The sequence below is a fragment of the Chanos chanos genome, chromosome 7, assembly GCF_902362185.1.
Source record: "Chanos chanos chromosome 7, fChaCha1.1, whole genome shotgun sequence".
NCBI lineage: Eukaryota > Metazoa > Chordata > Actinopteri > Gonorynchiformes > Chanidae > Chanos > Chanos chanos.
Genome location: NC_044501.1, coordinates 21,735,947 through 21,763,749, shown reverse-complemented (window position 1 = coordinate 21,763,749; position 27,803 = coordinate 21,735,947). Strand labels below are relative to the sequence as shown.

The 27,803-nt window shown below is 41.9% G+C and overlaps 4 protein-coding genes across 4 annotated transcripts; all 4 read right to left on the bottom strand.

Moving 5' to 3' along the window:
* Positions 1–1,772: 1,772 nt before the first annotated feature.
* On the bottom strand, positions 1,773–3,773 carry LOC115816116 (odorant receptor 131-2-like). The gene is made up of 2 exons (XM_030779084.1): positions 2,891–3,773; positions 1,773–1,909 (listed from the first exon to the last, which is right to left on the bottom strand). Exons 1-2 carry the CDS (start codon positions 3,771–3,773, stop codon positions 1,773–1,775), a joined length of 1,020 nt encoding a protein of 339 aa, XP_030634944.1.
* A 5,456-nt stretch (positions 3,774–9,229) lies between these two features.
* On the bottom strand, positions 9,230–10,150 carry LOC115816115 (odorant receptor 131-2-like). Its single transcript, XM_030779083.1, has one exon. The coding sequence runs from the start codon at positions 10,148–10,150 to the stop codon at positions 9,230–9,232; it is 921 nt and encodes a 306-aa protein (XP_030634943.1).
* Positions 10,151–24,029: 13,879 nt separating this feature from the next.
* On the bottom strand, positions 24,030–24,932 carry LOC115816114 (odorant receptor 131-2-like). Its single transcript, XM_030779082.1, has one exon. The coding sequence runs from the start codon at positions 24,930–24,932 to the stop codon at positions 24,030–24,032; it is 903 nt and encodes a 300-aa protein (XP_030634942.1).
* A 1,748-nt stretch (positions 24,933–26,680) lies between these two features.
* LOC115816113 (odorant receptor 131-2-like) lies at positions 26,681–27,595 on the bottom strand. The gene has a single exon (XM_030779081.1). It carries the CDS (start codon positions 27,593–27,595, stop codon positions 26,681–26,683), a length of 915 nt encoding a protein of 304 aa, XP_030634941.1.
* Between the last annotated feature and the right edge of the window lie 208 nt (positions 27,596–27,803).

Genomic DNA, 27,803 nt, shown 5'->3' with positions numbered 1-27,803 from the left:
CAGGTTTCTGAGGCTGAACTAACCTTCTAAGCAAGCCATAGGTTTTCGGAACAATTACACTGAGAAAAGTTGCCATTTTCACTTCTTTGTCAATCCCATTCGCTAACACAAAGAAATCAAATCGCTCTGTTAATGAGCTCCATTGCTCTACTGTTTCATCAAACTCTCTGAACACTCCCGTTTTATAATTAGCCATTTCTCTTTGAATTTCCTTTTGAACCACAGAGTTCTCTTTCATTGATTTCTTCCTCCTTCCCCCATCACGAGAAGAGAAGCATCATTTGGCTTGGCAAGTCAGTACCCCCCCCCCCCCCCCCCACCCCCCTTTTATAGCTACCAGGCAACATCATGGCCACAAAGAAAAGAAAATGTTCTTTTACCCCTTCTGACCATGCTATTCATCCAACAGAGAATTTGGTTTGATATAAAGATTTGAATTGAAATTGTTTTATTTTATGTAATATTTTGCTTTGTGCCGTATTTATGTTGTAGTTGGATTTGGTGATGAGTATAATTTGAAAGACTTGAGCTGCATGATGTCTGCTGCTTTGCTTAAGGACCGTTGCCTTTGATGAGCCTGTAATGGCCAATGCATATTAGATGTCTATCAGTAAAGACATGCTATGTCTATGCTAGTGTAGGTGTTTACGAGCCGAAAGGCAGAATACAAATGTTTCTTATTTAGTTAGATAGACAGCATATCAAAGTTTTGGGCTAACTCTTAGCAGTGGTAATGTGACCCACATTGTCCCACACAAACTTACTACTCGTCCCACATTTGGTCTGTTTGCATCTGGTCCCCCTGGTGGGACACCAAACCACTGGAAGAATTCTGGGCCCATGCCCTTCATGCTGAATGACAAGCAAATGGCGAGAGACACAAGAAAGCTGCTAAACTGCAGGTAGTTCAGCTAAGATATTACTCTGGCAACACTGCCGGCAACCATCAGGCGCTAATACAGCTAAAATAAGAAAGTTGTTTAAGTTTATACTGATTCTCATCTTGTTTTATGTTTGCACACTTTGAAAATGTACATGTACCCCCTGCCAGGGAGTGGGCCACACGCACAACCATCATAATAAAATTTTCCTCTGTAGCTAATCATGAATCAGTAAAATTTTGTTTAAACTCACAATTGCTAGACTGTTACAAAGCTACACGTAGGCTGTATAGTTAGCTAGCAGTTAGGTTGAGTGAGGAAGGTTTAAAAGTCTATTTAAACCCTGCCTGTTCTAGCTAGCTAAAGTTCTTGCTTGTTAACTAGTACCAAATTTGTGCTAGCTGTCTGATATCAATAATCCATTATTATATGGATATAGATTACATCTGCGATTTGTGTTCATTGCTCGAAAGTCTTTGTTCTCATTTCTGACTTTGATATTGCTTATGTAAGAAGTACTGACATGATGTCACACCCTGGTTCTCTCTTTCCCTCTCTACTGGTCAGTTTATGTTAGGTTTGTGTTGCCTGGATGGAGCAGATTGGTCTCACTTCACCAAGTGACCTGAGAGGTATGATGGATCCCCTTGGAAGTGCTGGGAGTTTCTGTTTCGGTGTACTGTACTCCGCATATTAGGGGTTCCACGGTGGCAGTGTTTATCAGTCTTCTAGAGGGTCGGGGATTGAGATGGACAGTTGACTGGTGGCAGAGAGAGAGAGAGAGAGAGGCACTTTTGGTACTGAACCACTTATCTTAAGGCCTCTTATGACAAGCTCATCTCCCAGTTCTGTGCCATCTTTGAACCCCTACTAGAGGCAACAGTGGGGAAGTCAAGGTGGACTGGGAGAATGCCACCACCAGAAGGGCATGGGAGTGGAGTCTCCCCTGGGTTCTGGATGATCCGGTTCAAATCCTGCCGTGGTGGCGCCCTCTGCCCACTCAATATCCAGTCTCTTGTTGCTGCTACCTGCCACCTCAGTGAAATATGTTTCACAAAACGTGAAACATGATATTTCATTCATAGGGCAATTCAGTGGGTAAAGAATAGTGAATTCTGATATGTTTGTTTCAATTTTTACCGTTTTATTTGGCAGTAAACACTTGATGTGTCTAAATGTGCTGAACAAGTTGGCTTCACAGAGGGCATGGGATGTACATTTTTGACTACGAGAGAATTTAAGTTCAAAATCTGTATGACTTGTAGACATTGAAAGGATGGGGGAGGCTCATGGGCTACAGCTGAGCTCAGTTAAATGAGCATCAAGGAGTTTATCCACTTGTCTTTCAGTGTCAACCTTATTTAGGAGACATTGTGATATGTACACTGGGGATACAGATGTTGCTTGTATAAGGCACAAGGTCTGTGGGGCTGAAAAACATGGATTAATATTGCTTAATGGTGCCATAGAGGGCATGGATTCTCATGTTTTGCTTGACTCATGCATTACTTTGATGCTGTTCAAATCGATTAGTAAGCCACATGTAGATTTTTATTATCTTTTTAACACAGGATCACTAATTTAAATCATTAATGTGATTTTGAAAACTTAATTTGCTTTATACTTTGTTTGAAAACTTGAAATTTTCTGGGTCATTTTCTGGTTTGGTAGCTCATTTTGTAATAGAAGTTTGTCTCATTATGGCCTGTTCTTTAGGAGTAAAATGCAAAACTGAACGATGGATAGTTCCCCACAATACAGGTCTATTGCAGAACTAGTACATTTCTCTGTTTAAATTGCTTGAAAGAACTTGCATGTTGTAACTGAAATCATGTTAATGAAGTGAACCAAGTTCTATAACATCAAATACTGAACATCAGTCATTCATAATGACAAAATGTTTTTAGTGACAATATTTACTTATCTAGTTTTATCTGAAAGCATGAAAGCAATTCCAGATTTAACATTAGCTCACTGAGGTTTCACCTGTGATGCATGTTCATGTTTACATGAAAAATATCTTTTAATATATTTGACAAATTGTTGATCTCTGATCCCATATATCAGTGGGCTAAGTAATCTGGGTAGAATGTGTGTTAACAAAAATGTTGTGAACAAAATGTTTGATCTACTCTTAGGGAAAAGTGGGACCAAATACATATCAATGAAAGGAGCGATATTGGAGAGCATAGAAAAGAGAAGCTGAGCACCATGTAATAATATTGTGTTCTGAGCTTTTTTAGCAGACGCTTGATCCGTGGATGCATTTTTAGCAGTATGAAGAATCATAAAATAGGTATAGAACAAGGTTAACCACACAAAGAGCATGAAAATAATCTCTACAACAGTGGTTCTGTCCCTGTGTTGTTGGGTAGTGAAAACATTCCATAACATGCAGGAAGTGTTACTGTTAAAAAAACTTAATGGTTTAAGAGCTATAATGATGAAAACATCAGCCAGCGCTGGAATGATGGAAGCCATCCAAATCAGGCAGATGAGTATGTACGTCCTTTTCACTGTGCAGATCTGGGGGTGATGCAGTGGTTTGCAGACTGCAATGTAACGTTCTATGGCCATACCAGCCAGGTTTAATGGAGTGTTTTTAACTGTCACATAGCTGAGGAGTAACAGAAAGCAACAGAGTGACACTTGCACAAATGGTACTGCATAACTGACAACATGTAGTCCAACTGTAATAGACAGCATGACCATATCATTGATGACCAGGTGAATGTACAGAATATATCGAGAATTGCCGTAGAACACTGCATTCTTGCAGAAAGTGTACACAAACACTCCGTTAATATAATTGATGATGATTCCTAGAGCAACACATATGAAGTTTTTGATGAAGGCATCTTGAAACGAATCCCTCTCTTGGCTTGTATTCATTGTCAGTCTCTTGAAAAAGTTTCTTATCGTTGGACTAATCCACAGAGAGAAAACAATTTTAAGCAGTTTGCTTATTTTTTGAGTAGTAGTATTCTCTGTTTTGTTAAACGTTTGTCAGTCTAATATTCCAAAATAGAATACATCTTAAAATGCTGCCAAAATGTAAAGAAAATATTTAGATGAAAATGATAATAATGAAAATGATATCACACACATTAAACAGTGCTCAGTAACATTCTCCACAAGGAAACTGGATCAGTGCATATCATAGCAATATCAGAAACATGTTTACTAAACGATGTCATCAAGGTTATGCTTTAACATTTTTTTCATACTGTACTATTCATACATAATATACATATGCCATTACTGGTGTAATTAAAAAGTCATATGATGAAGTTCACATACCTGGCTGTAATAATTTTTATTGGTTTACCATGTCCCGTGATAATCCTCCAGCTCTAAATTACTGGATTTGAACAATAATAGAAGTTCTGCATCTGAGGAGCAGAGAAATCAATCAATTAATCAATCGTCATCATTGGTGCTCTGACATGTGAAGTGAGACTGAACATTTTCACTCTTTTTCTTATAAGATCAGGTCTGTTAATTACATTTGTAGAATTCTCATTTTCTGATCCATGACCTTTAGTTTTGATACGTACTTCCTCTGTAGCTTTGTAGAGAACTGTGTGAATTGAACAGTCTTCTACTAGTTTACATTATTGCTTTCCCTGCTGAAGCAGAGCGAGGACACTCACCTCAGTTCACCTACCTGGACACTTAGACACAGAGACGTGGTGTCAGGCTCATATGAGGTTCTCTTTGTTTTATAGTATGTGACTCTATATTTTATTTGCATAATGTGTGTGTGCGTGTGTGTGTGTGTGTGTGTGTGTGTGAGTGAGTGTGTGTATGAGTTGAGAGGCCAAAGACAGAGAGAGAGGGAATGGATTTGCGTGCGTGTGTAGGTGTGTGTGTGCATGTGCACAGATGTAACGAGATAATGAGTCAGCTCAGGTCTGAAAGTAATTTTTCTTTTAAGTGAGCAAGAAAATTGAAGAAACGTGCTGTGAAAATTCATGATTACAAATGTTGAAGTGGAACAATACTTCTCTGTAGACAGTTGTAACCTCTGACTGTTTGCTTTGTGAGCTGCCTAGCCTGTGCATTTACTCAAGAAAATCCAACGAATATAACAAGACAGAAATGCAAACTAACCACATGGAAGTAATCTGGCAGCTCAAATATCTAAAATGGCTGAGGCATCACATTCATCTAGATCTAACACACAAGAATGCCAGCATGGTAAAAAATCATTCACTCAAGGAAATCTGAGCACTACCTGTTTCCCAGACAAAGAAACAAGTTAAATGTTATTAAAAATTGCCAAAAGATGCACGAACAGACAGAGCAACTATATAAGAAACAGGGCATACTCAACGTCATGTTACCACTGCAAACAGAAAAACTGCAAATGTTGCCTTAAGCAGACTAATGAATTAATGACACTTATTTAGGTGGTCAAAGCGACAAATTCTCCACCACCTGCAAACAAATTGGCTCCCACAGTCGTGAGAACTGTAGTCAAGACAAGCATGTCAAACAAACCAAGCAGCTCCTTTGTCTCCTTTGAGTGTTGTGTTGACTGATGTATGGTGGTGAAGACAGGAGCTGTGGTAGCAAATGTAGCCATTTCCATTTCTTTTCCAATGGCAGTGTTCTAAGCAAATCATGCAAAGTTCTATTAAATTGTTCATGCTGGTCATTGCCAGTGATAAGGAATGGTCCTGCTTTTCTCAATGACATATCATTTGCAGGAGTGCTTTAGCAATTCTTCCTCAAAGCTGCGACCTTGGTCAGAATGAAATCTCTTTGGTACTCCATAGACAAAACCAGTAAGCATTTTTGCCATAGTGAAACATGTTTGGGTAAACTTTGTAAAGACATTGTTGACAACTAGCATATTCTTTCACCCGTGACTGGCCCACTCCAAGAAGCTGAAGTCAATTTCAATAATTTCAAGTGGCCTAGTAGCCAACAGACTTCCCAGGAAGGTTCTCACTGTGGGTTGCTTTTGCTACAGCACAAGGTTCACATTCAGTACACCATTTCTTTGTGTCCTGTCGTGTTCTGCCGTACAACCTCTGTAGGCCATTCAACCCCCTTATGGCCGCAATTGTCATGTTAGGATCTCTGCTTGCAACAAACTTGGCAACAGGAGCTGCAACATTTTATACCTAGATGGTGGTATCTGGACTTGCCATTACAAAGCCCTTTTTGATGACATTTGTCCACTGTTTACCAACTCTCAACTCCCTCCACTTCAGCCTTCAACTCTGACATCTGGTCCCTCTTACAACTTCCCAGAAACACAACAATGCAAGTGTCTGGTGCTTGCAACATCTGAAGGTCTGCTTTGTTACAGATGGAGACTACATCAACAGCTAAGGATTTGGCCACCTGGAGGCTAAGATTAGGGACATCACAAAGTCTTGAGGGGGGACTGGAATCTCTTCTGTAACAACTGAAGGAGAGTGACTAATGGCAGAGGACAACCAGGAGAGAGTATCCGCATTATGATTAACTGTGGCTGGAGACTACTTAATCTCATAGTCAAACAGCACAAGCTGAGAGAGCAGCACTGTTCTAACACACCAAGCATTGTAGGTTGAGGGTAACTGAGGGGATTGTTGTCAACGGAAACTGTAAATTTACTACCCATGACATATTCCCTAAATTTCATTGCCATAGCCCATTTAAGGGCCTGGAGCTCCAGCTTCATAGACCATGTTATTCTCACTAGGTACTCTCACCTCGTATTCCTGTGATAATACCGCACCTAACCTTGCATGACTAGCATCAGTCTCCAGGATGAAGGGGCAAGTGAAGTCAACATACCCTAATACAGGGGCTCTGACCAGCAGGTCTTTCAGAGCTTGAAAACAAATAAGCAAGAGGTAAGATCGCAAGACAACTGACCCTGAATAATACCAGCTCCAACAGACCAGGCGACAGTGCAGAACCTAAGCCTTCATGGCAGAAAGCTGAAACAAGCATCGTGGAGCCTGCAGGTACTCAGATGGTGGGCCCACTCTGGACCCAGACTGGGGGCCTCATCTACAAACGTTGCGTATGCACAAAAACGTTGCGTACGCCATCTTTAATGCACACGGTCGGATGTATCAATAGTGAAATGAGCATGAGAATGTGTGTTCCTCCACGGCAACTTCATGTCTGGCGTATGCACATTTCTAATGGTTTGTCCGTTGTCAAGGCTATGCGGTGAAACTGCTAACACTGCGAATTGGTTTACGAGTCTGTCGGACCACATGGAGATGCCAGAGATGCTGGGTTGTTCGGGAAGGACAGACTCAGAATGCATGCCACTGGAGTTTCCTGCCGCCGCACCGTCTGATTGAAAACAATGAAGTCACACTAAAGCCAAAAAACATGCTGCAGCCTATTCATTGTAAATAGGGACACATATTTGACACCATTGCATCTTACACGTAAACTTTTATCTGGTAGGCTCTGGGAAGGCTATTACATAAAAGTAAATCTAGTAGTCTATAGGAAGGCTACCCAAATACATGGTAATATTTTTTCCTTCATTGCGACCTTGTACGCATTCAGAGTCTCCCTCACATACCAGCAATAAGAACTTTGTTGCCCACAACAGAGGAAACTGTGTTCTAACGGTGTTCCTTGACTCCTGCACCTCCGCCCGCTCTGCCACCACTTCAGTGGTGGGCAGCAGTCCTCCGCTTCACGTCCACCTTAATGTCGGACCCCTCTTTTCAATTTCATTTACTGTGCAGTTCTCCCCACTGCTTTAATAGCCTCCGCCTCAAAGAATTTCTGGTTGAAAGTACTCACAATAGATTCTGTGTCCAGCAAGCAACAGCCACATCCTGACCCTAATCTCAGCTCCAGTGCACCTGGCAATCAGCAGTGGTATGCCTACTAAACTGGGGCCCAAAGACTCTACCAACAGCTTGGCAATGGTGTTGGGAAGTACTAGTTTCTCTGCTGCTGCTGAGTAGGGGAGGTGGATGCTGCCTCTACTTTAGAACTAGCACCTGAATCTGCTCTTCAAAGTTGGGCAATGTGACCAGGTTGGTTACAATGCAAACATTTGGGTTTGCCATCAGCCTGAAACTGATCATAAGGGGCATGAGCCTGGGAACTAGATATCACAGCGTCTGTAGATACCACAGTGCGATCAAGGCGCTTCATAATAGCATCCAGTTAAGCCTGCTGCTTGCGCAGACTTTCTTTGAACTCAGCTAGCTCATCTGAATGCTTCACAGAGACAGTATTCATGTCATCACCACATTCCACAATGGTGTGCTTGCTGAAGGAGTATGTATGAGGCTGCGGGCTGCTAGGATGCTTACTTTCCTCAGCCCACAGAGTTGCTTCAATGTGAGCATTAAGGAAAGTAACTGTGGTATTGAGATGGACTTGTCACTGTAGCTCTCTCCGCAACATGCCGCCTTTCACATTTTCAATGAATTGATCACGTAAAACTGACTCAAGAAGCAAAACAAGAAGAGTCCCAAGGCTTTACTGAGTAGTGTGAGAGATGTATGACTGACCTTATGGTTGTCCACCATTCTCTCTCAAAGGTGGACTAGTTGCAGTCCATAGTAGTCAACATGTGACTAGCCTAGGTCTGTCTAGTATGGGGGGTAGCAAAAAGTGTTTGATACTGAAATGCCACTTCACATTGTGCTGTCCAGGAGAATTTGGTGTGCTTTTGTGTTAGACTGTGTGTCTGTGCAAAGCAGCTGATTTCATTAAACCGCTAAGACTGCTAAAAATGACGACCCAAGAACACTCTGACCTGAAATAGCAACTGTAGTATAGCTTGTGCATTTTGTTTTTCACTTGTTAATGCTGGTTAACTTTTGCAGAAACCATGTGGCTCAGAAACAGTACAGACTGTATGAACAGTTTGTATTTTTGGGGATGAAGATTCACTCTTGCTTAGTAAAGTCTGGGAAATACATCAATTCCCCATTATCCACTGGAAAGTTGGAAAGGTGTTTGAGTCTCACTGGCATTACTTTGAAACAAGTCAGTGGTTCAATAGTAGTGAGTTCTAATTTGTTTGTACCAATTTCAGCATTTTATTTGTCACCATGTTATTTTGCCACTTGATGTGTCTGCATGTACTCAACAAGTTGGTTCTTTAGTGGTAAAATGCAAAAATAAATAATGGACAGTTCACCACAATATGAACACATTAAAGAACTAGTACAGAACTCTGTTTATAAGTTGTTTAATATAACTTGAATCTTTTAACTGAAAATATACTGCACAGTGAATGTAGTTCTAATAGCATCAAACAGTGCACATCAAACATTCATAATGGCAAAATGTTTTTAATGGTAATTTTAAATTTCTTTTTTATTTGAAAGTATGAAAGCAATTCCACGCTGAGTATTAGCCTAATGAGGTTTCACCTGCGATGCATGTTCATGATTACATGAAAAATAGCCTTTAACATACTTGACTAATTGTTGATCTCTGATCCCGTATATCAGTGGGCTTAGTAATCTTGGTAGAATATGTGTTAACAAAAATGTTGTGAACAAAATTTTTGATCTACTCTTAGGGAAAAGTGGGACCAAATACATGTCAATGAAAGGAGCGATATAGGAGAGCATAGAAAAGAGAAGCTGAGCACCATGTAATAATATTGTGTTCTGAGCTTTTTTAGCAGACGCTTGATCAGTGCATGCATTTTTGGCAGTATGAAGAATCATAAAATAGGTATAGAACAAGGTTAACCACACAAAGAGCATAAACATAACCTGTACAACAGTGGCTCTGTCCCTGTGTTGCTGGGTAGTGAAAACATTCCATAATATGCAGAGAGTGTTACTGTTAAAAAAAGTTAACGGTTTAAGAGCTATAATGATGAAAACATCAGCCAGCGCTGGAATGATGGAAGCCATCCAAATCAGGCAGATGAGTATGTACGTCCTTTTCACTGTGCAGATCTGGGGATGATGCAGTGGTTTGCAGACTGCAATGTAACGTTCTATGGCCATACCAGCCAGGTTTAATGGAGTGTTTCTAGCTGTCACATTGCAGAGGAGTAACAGAAAGCAACAGAGTGACACTTGCACAAATGGTACTGCATAACTGACCACGTGTAGTCCAACTGTAATAGACAGCATGACCATATCATTGGTGACCAGGTGAATGTACAGAATATATCGAGAATTGCCATAGAACACTGCATTCTTACAGGAAGTGTACACAAACACTCCGTTAATATGACTGATGATGATTCCCAGAGCAACACATATGAAGTTTTTGATGAAGGCATCTTGAAACGAATCCCTCTCTTGGCTTGTGTTCATTGTCAATCTCTTGAAAGAGTTTCTTATCATTGGACTATTACACAAAGAGAAAAGAATTTCAGTGGCCTGCCTCTTTTTTGAGTAGTAGTGTTCTCTGTTTTGTTAAGCTTTTGCCAGTCTAATATTCCGAAATAGAATATATCTTAAAATGCTGCCAAAATGTAAAGAAAATATTTAGAAGAAAATGAAAATAGTAAAAAAGGTAATACATATGTTAAACATTTACCATTGAGACTTTCCACATGAAAGTTGGATCCGTGCACATCATATCAATATCAAAAACAAGTTTACTGAATGATGTTATTGAGGTACTGCCTTAAAATTCTTTCATACTATCAGAAATATGAATATACCAGTATTGGTTTAATGAAAAACTCCCGTGATGAACTTCACACACCAGGTTGCAATAAATGTTATTGGTTTACCATTTCCTGTAATAACCCTCCAGCTCTTGATTACTGAATTTGAACAATACTAGAAGCTCTGCAAGTAAGAATGAGAGAAGATCAATCAGTCAGTCAGTCAATCAATCATCATCATCATCATCATCATCATCATTGCTGTTCTGATATGTGAAGTGAGACTGAACATTTTCACTCTTTTTCTCATAAGATCAGGTCTGTTGATTACATTTGTAGAAATCTCATTATTTTCTGATTCAGGACCATTAGCTTTTGATTTGTGCTTCCTGTGTAGCTGTGAAGAGAACTGTGCGAATTCCCGCTGTTAGTTTGCATTTCTGCTTTACCTGCGTAAGTAGAGCAAGGATGCTTACCACCTCAGTTCGTGTACCTGGGTACTTTGACACAGAGATGTGGTGTCAGGTTTATATGAGGCTGTGTGGTTCATAGGTGTTTGTTTTATAGTATGTGACTCTTTTTTTTTATTTGCATAATATGTGTGTGTGTGTGTGTGTGTGTGTGTGTGAGTCTGTGTCTGTGTCTGTGTCTGCGTGTGAGAGCTGAGAGGCCAGAGACAGACAGAGAGAGACAAAGGGAGAATGTGTGCACCTATGTGAGTGAGAATTTTAGTGCGTGTGTGTATGTGGATGTCCAATATCTTTGATTTATTTACAAATCAAATGGACAGATAAATCAATCAGTCGAGCAATGACTGTAAATATAAACCCCTATATGCATATACTACACATTCACTACATGCATACATACATAAGTACATACATAATATATATATTAAGATAAAATTTGCTTCTCCAAGGCTCAGGTCGATTGTCAGAATTCTACTTTCTCCCACAAGGATGTGCAGTGGTACTTGAATTATTTACAATTCATTACAAATGAAACTGTTGTCAATCTTCGGTGCAGTAGGAGAAATAACATGCATCTTGAATCAAAACTATAAATGGCAGGAGACTTTAGAAATTTAGAATTTGATACGCGATAATAAAAAAGAAGCATATGTAACCCGTATGAACTAAGGGCTACTAGTGCTCAATATATTATCTAGAGGTGTAGTTCCATGCCGGCCCCAGAGGGGGGCGCGTCATATGCATTTATAACATTAGCAAGTACCATGCAATTATCATTCCTACTGGAGGTCTCGTCCAGGAAACACGTTGAGAACCAGCTAAGCAATTTCGGTATGAAAACGCCACCAAATAGTCCTCAATTGTTGACTATTTCCGAATATTAATGCTAATTAATTGTTCTTTTATCAGAATTTCAGCCGTGAGTGTAACCTAGACTCTGTCGAGAGAGATTTTATCGAACTATAAGAAACCGAACTCCGGTGAGTGGAAGCACATGGTTCTTGCTAATCTGTTGCTAATCACTGTGAAGAGAGAGTACATTATACTACATAAAACTTCCGATACTTTTCATAAAAACCAGTCAGGGTTATGAAAATGTCTACCAATTTACCTTGGTACATACGGTATCATTGTGTAAACGTTCTAGAAAGATCACTAACACTAATCCCTAAGCTAATCGCGAGCTGTGGACAAGGGAGCAGCTAATGTGAGGTGAAACATTAAAAATGCGTGGCATTTATTCTGTTTTATTGGTACTTTTTGTTTAAAAGCTAATTGGTTTAGTGATTCAGTGCGCATTTATTTTAGTTATTAAACTCTATAGGTTGAAGGAGTTGTTAATGATACTGAAATGTACATTCATGTCAATGTGTAACATGTATGTATAAAAAGGGGATATGTTAGGCCTACGTGTCAGAAGTGAAGAAGGATAACGAATTCATGTGTCAGTGTTAAATACCAGTTGTTGTTGTGACATATGGTAATTCATATCAAAGTATATCCTTAGTTATTGGTTATACGTTATATTCTAATGTTCTAATTGTGTCACGGCTGGCGGTGAAGTGCAGGACCCAAGTGCAAAGACACGATGGTTGAAGGTGAAAAAACGGAAGGCTTTACTTAAAATGAAGACCATAATACAGTGCAAACAAATAACAAAAGCCGATAACAAAAAGGTGCAGCATGACAGTGCGCAAAATACACAAACAACGATAGACAAAGACAAGGCAAAACACTAGGACTTAAATAGAAGGAAAACTAATCAGGGCAAAACAGGATTGGGCGAAATTAACAAGGTAATAATCAGACAAACGGGAACAGGTGAGGGGCGGAGACAGGCACAGAACAAGAGCACAAAGACATGGCAAACTAAAAGTCCAAAATGGCGGTGCAGGTTGTGACAGAGCCCCCCCCTTAAGGGGCGGCTCCAGACGGCCCAAAAGAAAAACAAAAGTCCAGAACAGACCGGGTGGGTGGGGGGGCGCACAGAGGGATGACCGAAGGTGCTGCAGCCGACGGGCCCCCTCTGCGGCCGAGCAGGTGAGGGGTTGGCTGGAACAGACTTTCAAACTGGCAGAAGAACAGGAACGGGGCAGTCTTCAAAACAGCCTCGACGATGGCTAGAGGGCTGAGCTGGATCGGGGAAAGGGCCTCGGGAACAGGACAGGGCGTCAGCACGGGAGCTGACCAGGACAGGGCGTCAGCATGGGAGCTGACCAGGGCTGGGGAAGCGGCCTCGGGAACAGGACAGGGCGTCAGCATGGGAGCTGACCAGGACAGGGCGTCAGCATGGGAGCTGACCAGGACAGGGCGTCAGCATGGGAGCTGACCAGGACAGGGCGTCAGCATGGGAGCTGACCAGGACAGGGCGTCAGCATGGGAGCTGACCAGGACAGGGCGTCAGCATGGGAGCTGACCAGGACAGGGCGTCAGCATGGGAGCTGACCTGGACAGGGCGTCAGCATGGGAGCTGACCAGGACAGGGCGTCAGCATGGGAGCTGACCAGGACAGGGCGTCAGCATGGGAGCTGACCAGGACAGGGCGTCAGCATGGGAGCTGACCAGGGCCGGGAAAGCGGCCTCGGGAACAGGGCAGGACAGCGCACCCTCCATGGTGCGCCGGGCAGCGCATTCCTCGCGCTGGGCAGCGCACCCTCCATGGTGCGCCAGGCAGCGCATTCCTCGCGCTGGGCAGCGCACCCTCCATGGTGCGCCAGGCAGCGCATTCCTCGCGCTGGGCAGCGCACCCTCCATGGTGCCTTCGGAGACACTGTTTGAAAGGGATTCAGGGTGGCAGAGACAGGAGACCCAGGAGCGGACACAGCCCTAGAGATGGTTGGGCCCAGCACCACAGTCCATGTGGTGCCTGGGTCTAGGGCTGGGAGCCCCCCCCCAAAAAATTCCCCCCCCGGGTTAGGGGCTGGAGAACCTACCGAGAGAGGGAGCCCCGCCGCGCCCAGGTCAGGAGCTGGAGCCGTCTCTGCCTGGGAGACAGAAGTGTCTGCTGGGTCCTTGTTGGGTCTATCGTTCTGTCACGGCTGGCGGTGAAGTGCAGGACCCAAGTGCAAAGACACGATGGTTGAAGGTGAAAAAACGGAAGGCTTTACTTAAAATGAAGACCATAATACAGTGCAAACAAATAACAAAAGCCGATAACAAAAAGGTGCAGCATGACAGTGCGCAAAATACACAAACAACGATAGACAAAGACAAGGCAAAACACTAGGACTTAAATAGAAGGAAAACTAATCAGGGCAAAACAGGATTGGGCGAAATTAACAAGGTAATAATCAGACAAACGGGAACAGGTGAGGGGCGGAGACAGACAGAGAACAGGGGCACAAAGACATGTCAAACTAAAAGTCCAAAATGGCGGTGCAGGTTGTGACAAATTGAAGCAAAGACGTTAATGAGGTCTCATGTTAAAAACAGAAAGAGAACAGAATAATTTACTATTCTGCACTATTTGTGTAGACTGGTTTTTTAGCTGCCGGATAAAATCTGGAAGATTTTTGTGATGGCGAGCCCAGCCCGGTGAGACTGCAGACGGTTGTGGAAACGGTGTGGCCTACCGCAGGATTGACTTGCAGAAGACATTTACGCGTTTGATTCATTCCTCGAACACCAGATAAGCACATACACACTCACATACGAACCAGGAACTGAACTTTTGGACACTCACACACAAACCAGGAACCGAACTTTTGGACACACACACACACACACACACACACACTCAAGGACAAGGACTTGGACTTTTGGATTTTCTGTTTTTTATTATTTTAAAGAGCTCTATTTTTGTTTTAATTTCATTATACAAGACAGTGTTGTGTATGCACTGGGTACACTTTTGTTATCACTGTGTAAGGCAATAAAAGTGTCAGCTGTTCAACTCATCACTTACTCCCCTTGTGAGTTAGTCAAGGCATACCACTCCTCGAACCTAGGTAGATGGTAGCGTCTTTATTACTACCCCTGGTCAGGACTAGAGGCACTACACAAAAACTTGGCGAGCCAGCCAGGAGGGGTTTTAAGCTCCTTGTTACATGAAAGTTGAACAGTTTGGCACTTGTTGCATTCCATCATAGAACACTGATACGACCTACCTAGAATTATCTTGTTGTGATAAGGCAAAATATGGATGTGATTCAGTCAGAAAATGTTAAAGTACCCAATTGTGTCATAGTAGGTGGCTTGACTGGTAGTGAGGTAGACAATGAGGTAATGGAATACTTGGGGCAGTTTGGTTCTATTGAGAGGATAATTAAGGTAACCAGTGCCGAATCTCAGTGTAAAGACACAGCCATTGTGGAATTCACATCAGGCGCACCCATTCAGTTTCTTCAGGATATCTTGCCCTGCAAAAGACCCAGCAGTAACCCAAATGTTACCCACCACATTCAGCTTCTGTCCGAGTTGTATGCTGCTGACAAAAGTTCAAACTTAACCCATTCTAACTTAGCTGAACTGCGGGGTATTGCTAAATTAAGTGGAGCAGACTTCGAGAAGCTCCTGCTAGATGAGCTGGCTAGAATTCAGAAGTCCACCCGACCTCATACAATTGAATCAGAAGTACCAGTAGTTAATCAGGAACACACAGCTCACTAGAAACACAGCCCAAGTTGAGTCAACAACTAACGAAAGTCAAAAAATATGTACTGAGCCGACCCACTTTCCTGAACATGGTTCACTTCCATTCACTGTGGGTGCAGAGGCATCATCCCTACATAGGAAACAAACCCCCTACTTACCTCCCAAACAACTTACCACTTCTGAGGTGCAAAAGGTGGTGGTTGAGCATGTTATTAAGAACACTGACATACCTTCCCAGCATTATGGGCATGCCAGACTTAGACTTTTCTCCGGTAAGATCCCTTGTCCATACTCCGAGTCCGATTATGACACATGGCGGAACAATGTTGATTTCCACCTGATAGATGCCGCCGTGTCCGACAAACATGCTGTCAAAAAAATAATAGAGAGCCTTCTTCCACCTGCTGCCAGCATTGTAAAGCACCTTGGTCCTAACGCAACCCCCCATGACTATCTCAGCTTACTCGACTCCGCATATGGCACGGTTGAGGATGGAGATGAACTTTTCGCAAGATTTCTGAATACCAACCAGAACTCGGGTGAGAAGCCCTCTGGCTATTTGCAACGATTGCAGACAGCCCTCAGTCAAGTCGTTAAAAGAGGCGGTATCGCCGCTAGTGACTTAGAACGCCAGCTGTTTAAGCAATTTTGTCGAGGCTGCTGGGATAACGGCTTAATTACCAGTCTCCAGCTTGAGCAAAAGAAAAGTAACCCACCTTCGTTTTCTGAATTACTTCTTTTGCTTTGTACTGAGGAGGACCGACAAGCTGCCAAGACCACCCGAATGAAACAGCACTTGGGGTTTCCCAAAGCCAAAACCCAAGCAAATTCCATTATGGTGGGGGAGTATGCTATTGATGACATAGACACAGAAACTGCTGCAGAAGGGGCATCTTCCACCAATGCTCATAAGCTGGAGAAGCAGCTCGCAAAGCTACAAGCCCAATTGGCTTCCCTCAAAACATCCCTGAGTAATGGCTCGAGTCAGACTCCTGCTAAGTCAGGTAAGAAATCAAAGTCTAAAGCCAAGGCCTCTACTGGGGAAAATCTCTCAGACCCAGTCGAATCGAAACTCACAAAGAAGCCCCGCCCAGGATTTTGCTTCAGGTGTGGGGAGGATGTCCACATTGCGCCTTCCTGTAGTATTGAGTCGAATCCTGAGCTTGCTGAAATGAAGCGTGAGGAGTTTAAACGAAAGCAACGGGCGTGGGAGGAGCAAAATGAGCATGATTTAAACTGAACTCTGGGGAGGGACAACCAGGGACTGAGACTAAGCACAAACGTCCCAAAACCAAACTTCAGACGAAAGCCTCCATTCACTCTCACAAGATAGATCACCAAACCCAACTACCTAAAGGGCTTGTAGGGCAGAAATGTACAGTTAATGTCACTGTGTCAGGAGTTACCTGTAATTGTCTTCTGGACACTGGGTCTCAGGTGACCACCGTGTCTGCTTCTTTCTATGACAGCAATCTGTCAGAACACCCCATTCAACCCATTGATGGCCTGGATGTTGAAGGTGCTAATGGCCAAAATGTTCCATACTTGGGCTATGTACCCATCAGCCTTAAGTTTCCAAGGGACTTTGTTGAAACTGAGCCTGAAGTTTCCACTTTAGCGTTAGTAGTTCCAGACTTGCGAGCTAACTCTGATCTACCTGTACTGATTGGAACAAATGCTCTTGATGTCTTGTATGACGAACACTGTCATGGCAAAAAGCCAAATGACTTGTCTCTTGTCTATGGCTATAGACAAATTCTTCAGACACTTAGGCTCAGGAAACAGGTGAGCTCAACGGGGAGAATGGGCTTGGTGACTCTTAAAGGCACGGTGCCTAGAGTGATACCTGCTCAAGGGAAAGTTCTTCTTGAGGGCTGTGTAAGGGCTAACACCACTGGTGGATGTGCAGTTGTTGAGCAGCCAACGGCATCTGCTTTGCCTGGTGGAATCCTTGTAGAGTGCTGTCTTGTCAATTTGCCTGAGCAGCATCCTCATAAGTTACCTGCGTGGGTTAGAAATGAAGTGGAGCATGACATAACACTTCCCTCAAACTGTCTCATTGCCGAGCTTCACATCCCTGAGGAGATCTATGACAACTTACCTGCTTCATCCAAAAATGCCAACATTGTGAAATGTTGTACTGTCACTTCGCAGCCAGTCGATGAACCTTCCGATTCAGATCTGACCTTTGATTTTGGCGATTCCCCTCTTCCAAAAGAGTGGAAGGATAGGATAACCCAGAGTTTAAGTGCTTATGCAGATGTTTTTGCCCAACATGATTTGGATTTCGGGCATGCATCTAAAGTGAAGCATCATATAAACTTAAAAGACGAAACACCCTTCAAGCAGAAGTCCAGACCAATTCACCCAAATGATTATGAAGCCGTGAGGAAACATTTGCAAACCCTCCTTGATGCAGGAGTGATTCGTGAATCAGAGTCCCCTTACTCTTCACCAATCGTGGTGGTTTGGAAAAAGACCGGAGAAGTCCACCTTTGCATCGATTACCGTAAGCTAAATGCACTGACAATACAAGATGCACATGCACTTCCCAACCTTGAAGAAGCTTTTTCAGTTCTTGCTGGATCCAAATGGTTTTCAGTAATGGATCTGAAATCTGGTTACTACCAGATTGAGATGGAGGAACGTGATAAGCCGAAGACCGCTTTTGTTTGTCCTTTGGGGTTTTACGAGTTCAATCGAATGCCTCAGGGCATCACCAACGCTCCCAGTACGTTCCAACGATTAATGGAGGAATGTATGGGCAGTCTTAATCTGAAGGAAGTACTGGTGTTCTTAGATGATGTTATAGTCTTTTCAAGTACATTAGAGGAACACGAAACTAGGCTTTTACATGTTCTCCAGCAATTGAGAGAAAATGGCTTGAAACTTTCCCCAGCAAAATGTCGTTTCTTCCAAAGCTCAGTGCGCTATTTAGGGCACATTGTTTCCAGCAAAGGGGTAGAGATTGACCCCGAGAAGGTCAGTGCTCTTCGCACTTGGTCAAAGCCTCAAACTCTCAGTGAGCTTAAGTCCTTCCTAGGCTTTGCAGGATATTATCAGCGGTTTGTAAAGGACTATTCTAAAATAGTCAAACCCTTGAATGATCTTACCAGAGCTTACCCACCTTATAGGAGGGGCAGGAAAGCGGCACCTTGCCCTGGGGAGTACTTCAATCCCAAGGAACCCTTTCCCGGCCGGTGGACACCTGCTTGCCAGGAAGCTTTTGAAAATATAATAGAAAAGCTCACTTCTTCACCAATACTCGGATTCGCTAATCCAAAACTGCCATATGTTCTCCACACAGAAGCGAGCACTTCTGGGTTAGGTGCTGCACTATACCAGGAGCAGGATGGTGAGATGCGAGTTATCGCCTAGTAGAGGCCTGTCACCCAGTGAAAAGCAGTACCCAGCGCATAAGCTGGAATTTCTAGCTTTGAAGTGGTCCGTTGTGGAGAAATTTCAAGACTATCTCTATGGAAACACATTCACAGTTGTAACGGATAACAATCCGTTGACATACATTCTGAAGTCAGCCAAACTTGACGCTGCCAGTTATCGCTGGTTGGCTGCTTTTTCCACCTTTGATTTTAACATCAAATATCGTGCTGGCAAAAGCAACCAAGATGCTGACGGCCTTTCCAGGCGGCCTCATGACACTCTGGGTGACGACCATGTTTCTCTTGAGGAAAGAGAGCGAATGAAACAGTTCACCTCTCACCATCTGTCTACATCTCCTGACCAGCAGGACCTACCAGCCGACACAGTCCATGCCTTGTATCATCGCCATCTGTTGGGTGAGGCTGACAATAACCTACCTTCTATCCTTCACACTGACGCAGTGCCAGACATATATGAAGATGAGGGGGCACTAGGTTGTTCCACCATACCTACCTACAGTGAGGCAGAACTCCAACACCATCAGAGGTCTGACCCAATCGTTGGACATGTTGTCAACCTGTTGGAGGCTGGAGACAAGGCAACCCCCAACTTTAGTCCTGATTCTTTGGAGCTTAAATTAATGCTCAAGGAATGGAAACAGTTGGAACTGAGAAATTGTCTTCTCTATAGAACTCGCCGATCTGAAGATGACATGACTTATCAGCTTGTGGTCCCTAAGTCTCTAAGGTCCACCATTCTCAAGTGCCTCCACGATGACATGGGGTGTATGGTTTGGGAAAGGACTCTTGACTTAGGTCAAGATTTTATTGGCCTAAGATGACTGCAGATGTAGAGAAAAAGATCAAGTCATGTGGACGTTGTGTCTGGAGGAAAACACCACCCGAAAAATCAGCACCTCTTGTGAATATCCAAACAACTCGCCCCATGGAACTGGTATGCATGGACCATTTATCATTAGAGCCCGACAATCACAACACAAAAGACATCTTGGTTATAACAGATCATTTCACCAAGTACGCTGTTGCCATACCAACGAAAGATCAGAAGGCTACAACAGTCGGCAAGTGTCTTTGGGAGCAGTATTTAGTACATTACGGGTTTCCCGAGCGTTTACTTAGTGATCAGGGCAGGGATTTCGAGTCTCAACTCATTAAAGAGCTCTGCGCCCTTGCTGGCATCACCAAAGCACGCACAAGCTCGTAACACCCAAGAGGAAACCCTGTGGAGCGGTCCAATAGAACGCTTATAGGCATGTTAGGAAACTTAAGTGACAAGGAGAAAAGCCACTGGCATGACTATGTAAAACCACTAACCCATGCCTATAATTGCACCGAGAACGAGGTGACCGGATTCAGCCCATACGAATTAATGTTTGGGCGCCAGCCTAGGTTACCAGTAGACATTGCCTTCTGCTTACCTGTTAAGGATGGTGCTCCTAAATATCACTTCCAGTATGTGAGAAACCTGAAGGCACAGCTCGAGACGAGTTACCAGATTGCCAGCAGGAGTTCGCAAAAGGTTGCCGAACGAAACAAACGCCGGTTTGACAAGACAGTAAGGGAGTCGACATTGGGGGAAGGTGATCAAGTGTTGGTAAGAAACGTGCGGTTGCGAAACAAACACAAGCTTGCAGACAAGTGGGAATCCACTATGTATAAGGTTCTGAAAAAGATGGGAGACCTTCCTGTGTACACAGTACAGCCCATAAATGGAGATGGTTCCATCCGAACCCTACATAGGGACCTTTTACTCCCTTGCGGTGACTTATCTGAAGCAGAAGAAATTGAACAGGCCGAGCCAAAGGTCCGCCGGCCTTCCTCAGCCCCTTGAGGAAGACTCGGAGTCTGAGGATGACTCACCTTCCTGTCCCAGCCAGTCGTTTGCCAAGCCTGAGGAAAGGTTTGTTCAGGTGTATGAAATTCCAAGGACACAGCAACCCACTGTAGCTCCAGTAGTGGATGGTAAATGCTCCCCAGGCATGCCAATGACCTCCCAGCCTCAGGATAAGCCTCATTTGGGCCATTCTTCTATGTTGCCAGGAGAACCTCTTGGAACGTCCCCTGAGATGGATGGAGGAGAAGAGCTAGTTGTCATGTGTGAGCAACCACCTATTTGAGAGGAAATAACTTCACTGGACATGATGAATGAAATTTCAGCTGTTGCTACTGACGACGATGATGTATGTCCTGTTAACGTAGAGGATCCTGAAGATGAAGAAGCTGTTGATGAAATTCAACAAAATGCTGAGCTGAATAATGCATCAACCTATGAGGTAGCTGAACCGGGAAAAGAAAGTGAAAATGTGGCATATGGAGAAACAAATAACTCTACACGTAAATCTGAAATATTATGGCGACCACCTGGCCGTTTTCACTACCCCCAGTTGGGGAAACCATTAGTCTCCTTTGCACAGAGTCTCTTTGAGAGCTTTAATCAGGCACTTGACACCTTTGGTGACTATGATATTTCCCCGATAGGTCAACACATGAAGGGACTCATGCAGTGTCAAGGGGGGAGGGTGTAACCCGTATGAACTAAGGGCTACTAGTGCTCAATATATTATCTAGAGGTGTAGTGCCATGCCGCCCCAGAGGGGGGCGCGTCATATGCATTTATAACACTAGCAAGTACTATGCAATTATCATTCCTACTGGAGGTCTCGTCCAGGAAACACGTTGAGAACCAGCTAAGCAATTTCGGTATGAAAACGCCACCAAATAGTCCTCAATTGTTGACTATTTCCGAATATTAATGCTAATTAATTGTTCTTTTATCAGAATTTCAGCCGTGAGTGTAACCTAGACTCTGTCGAGAGAGATTTTATCGAACTATAAGAAACCGAACTCCGGTGAGTGGAAGCACATGGTTCTTGCTAATCTGTTGCTAATCACTGTGAAGAGAGAGTACATTATACTACATAAAACTTCCGATACTTTTCATAAAAACCAGTCAGGGTTATGAAAATGTCTACCAATTTACCTTGGTACATACGGTATCATTGTGTAAACGTTCTAGAAAGATCACTAACACTAATCCCTAAGCTAATCGCGAGCTGTGGACAAGGGAGCAGCTAATGTGAGGTGAAACATTAAAAATGCGTGGCATTTATTCTGTTTTATTGGTACTTTTTGTTTAAAAGCTAATTGGTTTAGTGATTCAGTGCGCATTTATTTTAGTTATTAAACTCTATAGGTTGAAGGAGTTGTTAATGATACTGAAATGTACATTCATGTCAATGTGTAACATGTATGTATAAAAAGGGGATATGTTAGGCCTACGTGTCAGAAGTGAAGAAGGATAACGAATTCATGTGTCAGTGTTAAATACCAGTTGTTGTTGTGACATATGGTAATTCATATCAAAGTATATCCTTAGTTATTGGTTATACGTTATATTCTAATGTTCTAATTGAAGCAAAGACGTTAATGAGGTCTCATGTTAAAAACAGAAAGAGAACAGAATAATTTACTATTCTGCACTATTTGTGTAGACTGGTTTTTTAGCTGCCGGATAAAATCTGGAAGATTTTTGTGATGGCGAGCCCAGCCCGGTGAGACTGCAGACGGTTGTGGAAACGGTGTGGCCTACCGCAGGATTGACTTGCAGAAGACGTTTACGCGTTTGATTCATTCCTCGAACACCAGATAAGCGCATACACACTCACATACGAACCAGGAACTGAACTTTTGGACACTCACACACAAACCAGGAACCAAACTTTTGGACACACACACACACTCAAGGACAAGGACTTGGACTTTTGGATTTTCTGTTTTTTATTATTTTAAAGAGCTCTATTTTTGTTTTAATTTCATTATACAAGACAGTGTTGTGTATGCACTGGGTACACTTTTGTTATCACTGTGTAAGGCAATAAAAGTGTCAGCTGTTCAACTCATCACTTACTCCCCTTGTGAGTTAGTCAAGGCATACCACTCCTCGAACCTAGGTAGATGGTAGCGTCTTTATTACTACCCCTGGTCAGGACTAGAGGCGCTACACATAGTTTTGGGGGGTAAATGTATTAAAATGATGACAGTTGTTCTTAGGAAATCTACAATTAAACAATAAAATATTCAACTAAAACTTAAACTGAAATGGTTCTTATAGGGGCCACTGCTCTGTAGCAAGACATGTACAAGCCTTTATTATATTTGGTTGGCTCACTGCAAGAATGCAAACATTAAATTGTTTTCACAAAGCTTCAAAATGCCATCAGCTTGAATAAACAATTAAAATGAAATTACAAACAAGCTGTGAGGATTTGACAGACCAAGACCCAATTGCAGATACACTGAGCAAAATAAGATTTATTCAAAACAAAAATCAGAATCCAATCTCAAACAGTGTCCAGTCCAAGGTCAAATCCAGAGGGCAAACAAATCCAAATCGTAAAGCAAAAGAATGGTCAAAACAGGATACAAACAAGGTCAGAGCCAGAGATCCACAGGGCAACCAAATCCAAAACGTAAAGCAAAAACAGGTCCAGGTAAACACGGTCAAAATTACAGCTCACGGAAGACAAAACACACGGACTGGCAGAGAGAACAAAAGGTCACAATCTGACAAAGAACAGGTACAAACACAGGACTTAAATGCACAGAACAATAAACAGCAGAGACAGACTATTGGAGGAGACAAACCAGGTAATAATAGGGATCAGGTGGGGGATGGGGACAGGAGTACACAGGGACAAACAGAAGCACATGGCAAAACCAAAACAAACAAAAGCACAACTCGACAATACACAGGATGGCCAGCAGGGCGGCCAGATTCCCCAATCCTGGCAGATGTACTGACACAAGCAATATATATCTTTGGAAAAAAAAACAGTCCACTCCATCCCAACCCACTCAGTTTATAAACCTGTTAAATATCTTTAGGAGTGGAATGTCAGCTCACTTACTGTGATGGTTTATCAAATGGTAAGAAACCATCACTAACTTCACAAGTTATTTTACATTTCCAGATGACAAAGTGGATTTGGTAATTAAGCTGTGAAGGCATGCAGAGGTTTAAACCATATTTGCCAAAATATTTTCATTAATGCGTTTTCTTTTCAATAAACAGAGATCTGATTTTTAGCATAACTCATTTGGTCATTGGTCTTACAGGTCATGCACATTGCAGTCTGCATATCAAATAGACTTTGATATGCTTGAAAATTTTTTTATCTCTAATCCCATATATGAGTGGACTTAGTAGTCTTGGTAAAATATTCAATAACAAAAAAAACACAAAAAGTATATTTGTTCGACTGTTTGGGAAGAGAGGTAGAAGAATTGCATTTATGAAAGGAGTGAAATAGGAGAGCATGCAAAGGAGGAGCTGAACGGCATGAAGCAGTATTGTATTCCTGGCTTTTCTAGCTGAAACCTGATCTGTTGTGGCACCTTTGGCAACAAACAGAACCTTAAAATAAGTGAAAATCAGTGTGACCCACACAAAGGATAAGTACATAACCTGAACTACGGTGGCTTGCATTGTGTGCTGCATTGTGTTGTAAATACTTGACATGTGACAAAGAATGGTACGGGAGAAAATGTTCAGTGGCTTAGCTATCATGACAATGAAAATATCGCTCAGTGCTGGAACCAGTGAAATCCCCCAAATAAAGCCGATAAGAATGTAAGTCCTGCGTACGGTGCAGATCTGAGGGTGATGCAGTGGTTTGCATATGGCAATGTAGCGCTCTATAGCCATACCAGCAAGGTTTAGTGGGGTGTTCTTAGTTGTTGTGCTAATAAGTAGTAACAACATGCAACAGACAGATACTTTGAAATAAGGCGAAATGTAGCCAGCAACCTGTGTTCCTACTGCAAGGGACAACATTAACATGTCATTAATCACCAGGTGAATGTAAAGAATGTATCTTGGATCACTATAGAAGTCTACATGGTTAAGAAAAGTAAAAACTAACGTTCCGTTGATGTAATTAATAATTATACCCAAAGCAACACTTGTGAAATTTTTTATGAAAGCGTCATAAAATTGATCCAGTCTTATGCTCTCATTCATTTTCCCGGACTTTTCCTAAGGATTTTACCTGTTAAAAAACACAAACAAAAACATGTGCTGTGAAAGGTGACATCATTCTAGTTTTCCAATTTTTCATTAAGAAGCAATAGCTACTCTTTATAGTGTAGTCTTTATATGTGTATCAGATCAAATTATGTCATTCAAGCCAATATTCTGAGACTTGTTAAACATGTGATAAATGTGATAATGAGCAGCCAAAGCTGCTAATTGCCATATATCAGTCAGTGCTACATTGTAAGTTATTATCAGAAATCTGGTGACTATGAAGTCTAAGTGTAAAGCAGTTATTACTTGTACAATGTCATAATCCCTTATTAGCACAGAGTATACTATACTTGATTATTCTTGAGTGTACTCCCTCCGTCTCTTTAAAGTATAGCTCTAGATTTTAGATAACATTTTTAAAAGGAGTTAGTATACATCATGCCTTTTTTTTTTTGTACGGTGTACAAAATTATGTTTCACCCCACTGTCTGAGTCTAGGCAGAGGTATTTTGTTGTAATATTAATTTGGTACAGTTAATATTCTACTGATTAATATAGAGTACAAGAGATCCTCTGTTAAAACATATTTCAGTGGAGTAAGTAACTTACCTCATTCACTGGCCCTCTATCAAAGAAAGGAATGGAGCAGGTTATTTTATGTCCATATAAATGCTCTTTTTTTAACCATGTGACCATGCTCAGGTTTGTGCTCTGAAAATGTATGTATTGTCCAGAGGATGGGAAACAGTTTCTGTCATTAGTAAACCGATTAAAGCACTCTCACTACACAGAGGATTTCAATGCAAGTTGTTGCCTAGATATTATATCCAGCATTTCATATGAAGAAAGTCAATTAAAGTCTCTTTTGTGAAAAATCAGCAAAAATCAAGTTTTTGATATAATTTGATATAATTTCTCAGCATAGAGTAACAAAAAAGTGTAGGCAGGACCATACCCTCATTTAGGCAGGACCAAGCTCATTTTTAATATGTTACCTTATTGACAACAACAACAAAATGTTAGTTATACTGTTGTGTTAAGAAGTATTAAAAAATTAAATGCACAAGTGCTAGTTCCTTCCTTAAATATCAATCTTTAATATCACACACACACACACAAACACACACACAGACACACACACATATCGTATTTTCAGTGTAGTTTATGTGGTTCTCTGTAAATGTGTGCATCAAGTAACAGTGTGATCAGAGTAGATCAACAGTTTCATTTGCTATGTCAATGCTAGATGCTCAGACATGCTCAAGAGCACGCCACAAACAAAGAAGATGACATACTGACAAAGGTTACAGCTAAGACACAGTTTTACTGTTCGGCCATCACGTATATTAAAAAAGGGGAAAACATGACTTTTCAGCATTATAATGACATCTGCATTCTTTGTACAATGTCTTTAATATCAAAAAGTGGTGTAGACAAAACTTCTAACATTTTGAATTATGTCAAGCTTTTGCCAAGCTGTCTGTATTCATCGGTGTCGAGTTACTGTCACAAATCACATTACCTGCCATTTCAGGACTGTGATCAAAATCTGTAATGGCATTGTTACTGTTATTTCTAGATTCTTATTTAATCATGTATCAACCTATTATCTAATCTACAGTCATCCCACGAACAGCTCTCTGGTCTTTATGAACAGTATGTCAGCTCATTTTGGTGTCATATGAAATACAGACTGCAACATGTCTATATTTGAAATGAAATCAGATAGAACTCTGTAAAACTCATTTTGAATCCGGCTTTACCTGCACAACATGCAGTTTGCACAACAGATATATTTTTATGTGCTTAACAAACTTCTGATCCCTGACTCCATATATTAACGGGCTTAATAGCCTTGGAAATACATTCACCAGCAAAAAAGTGACAAATAAAATTTCTCTGCGTCTGTTTGGAAAGAGAGGTATAAAAATGAAATTGATCACAGGTGAGATATAAGAAAGCATACAGAGCAGAAGCTGCACTCCATGTAGTAGTATAGTGCTGCGTGCCTTTCTGGCAGAATTCGTGGCAGCTTTTGCCGCAAAAAGAACATTAAAATAGGTGAAAATCAATGTCACCCACACAAAAGAAAGTAAGACCGCCTGAACAACAGTAGATTTGTCCTTGTGCTGAGGTGTGAAATAAATACCCAAGTTGTAGCAGAAAGTTGATGTGGAAAAAAATGCTACGGGTTGTGTGGCCACTGCAATGAAAATATCACCTATTTCGGGGATGACTGACACAATCCAAATCAGGAATATGAGGATGTAAGTCCTGTGCACAGTGCAGATCTGAGGGTGGTGTAATGGTTTGCAAATGGCAATGTAGCGCTCTATAGCCATACCAGCCAGGTTTAGTGGAGTGTTCTTAGTTGTTGTTGAAGCAAGCAGAAGAATTACACAACAGACTGACACCCTGAAATACGGCATGGCATAGGTTACCACCTGTAATCCCACTGCTATTGTTAACATGATTATGTCGTTGATGACAAGGTGAATGTACAGGATGTATCTGGGGTCTGTGTAGAAAATGGAGTTCTTAAAGAAAGTAAACACCAGAGTCCCGTTAATGTAGTTGATAATAATGCCCAGAAGTACCGATGTGAAATTTCTGATGAAAACAATATGGAACTCTTCAATCGGTCCACTCAAATTCATCGTTATGCAGGGTTCTCCTGAAATTTTCAGGGTTTTCACTGTTAAACAAATAGAAAATAGCTTTGAACCCTTTACTTTGCAAGAGGTAGATCAGTTTAGCCATTGAAAATTATGTTATTATTATTACTGTTATGTTTTTATCCATTAGTATGTAGCAAACATGGTAATAATTATCATAACATACTGTAAAATGTAATAAATATTTTTT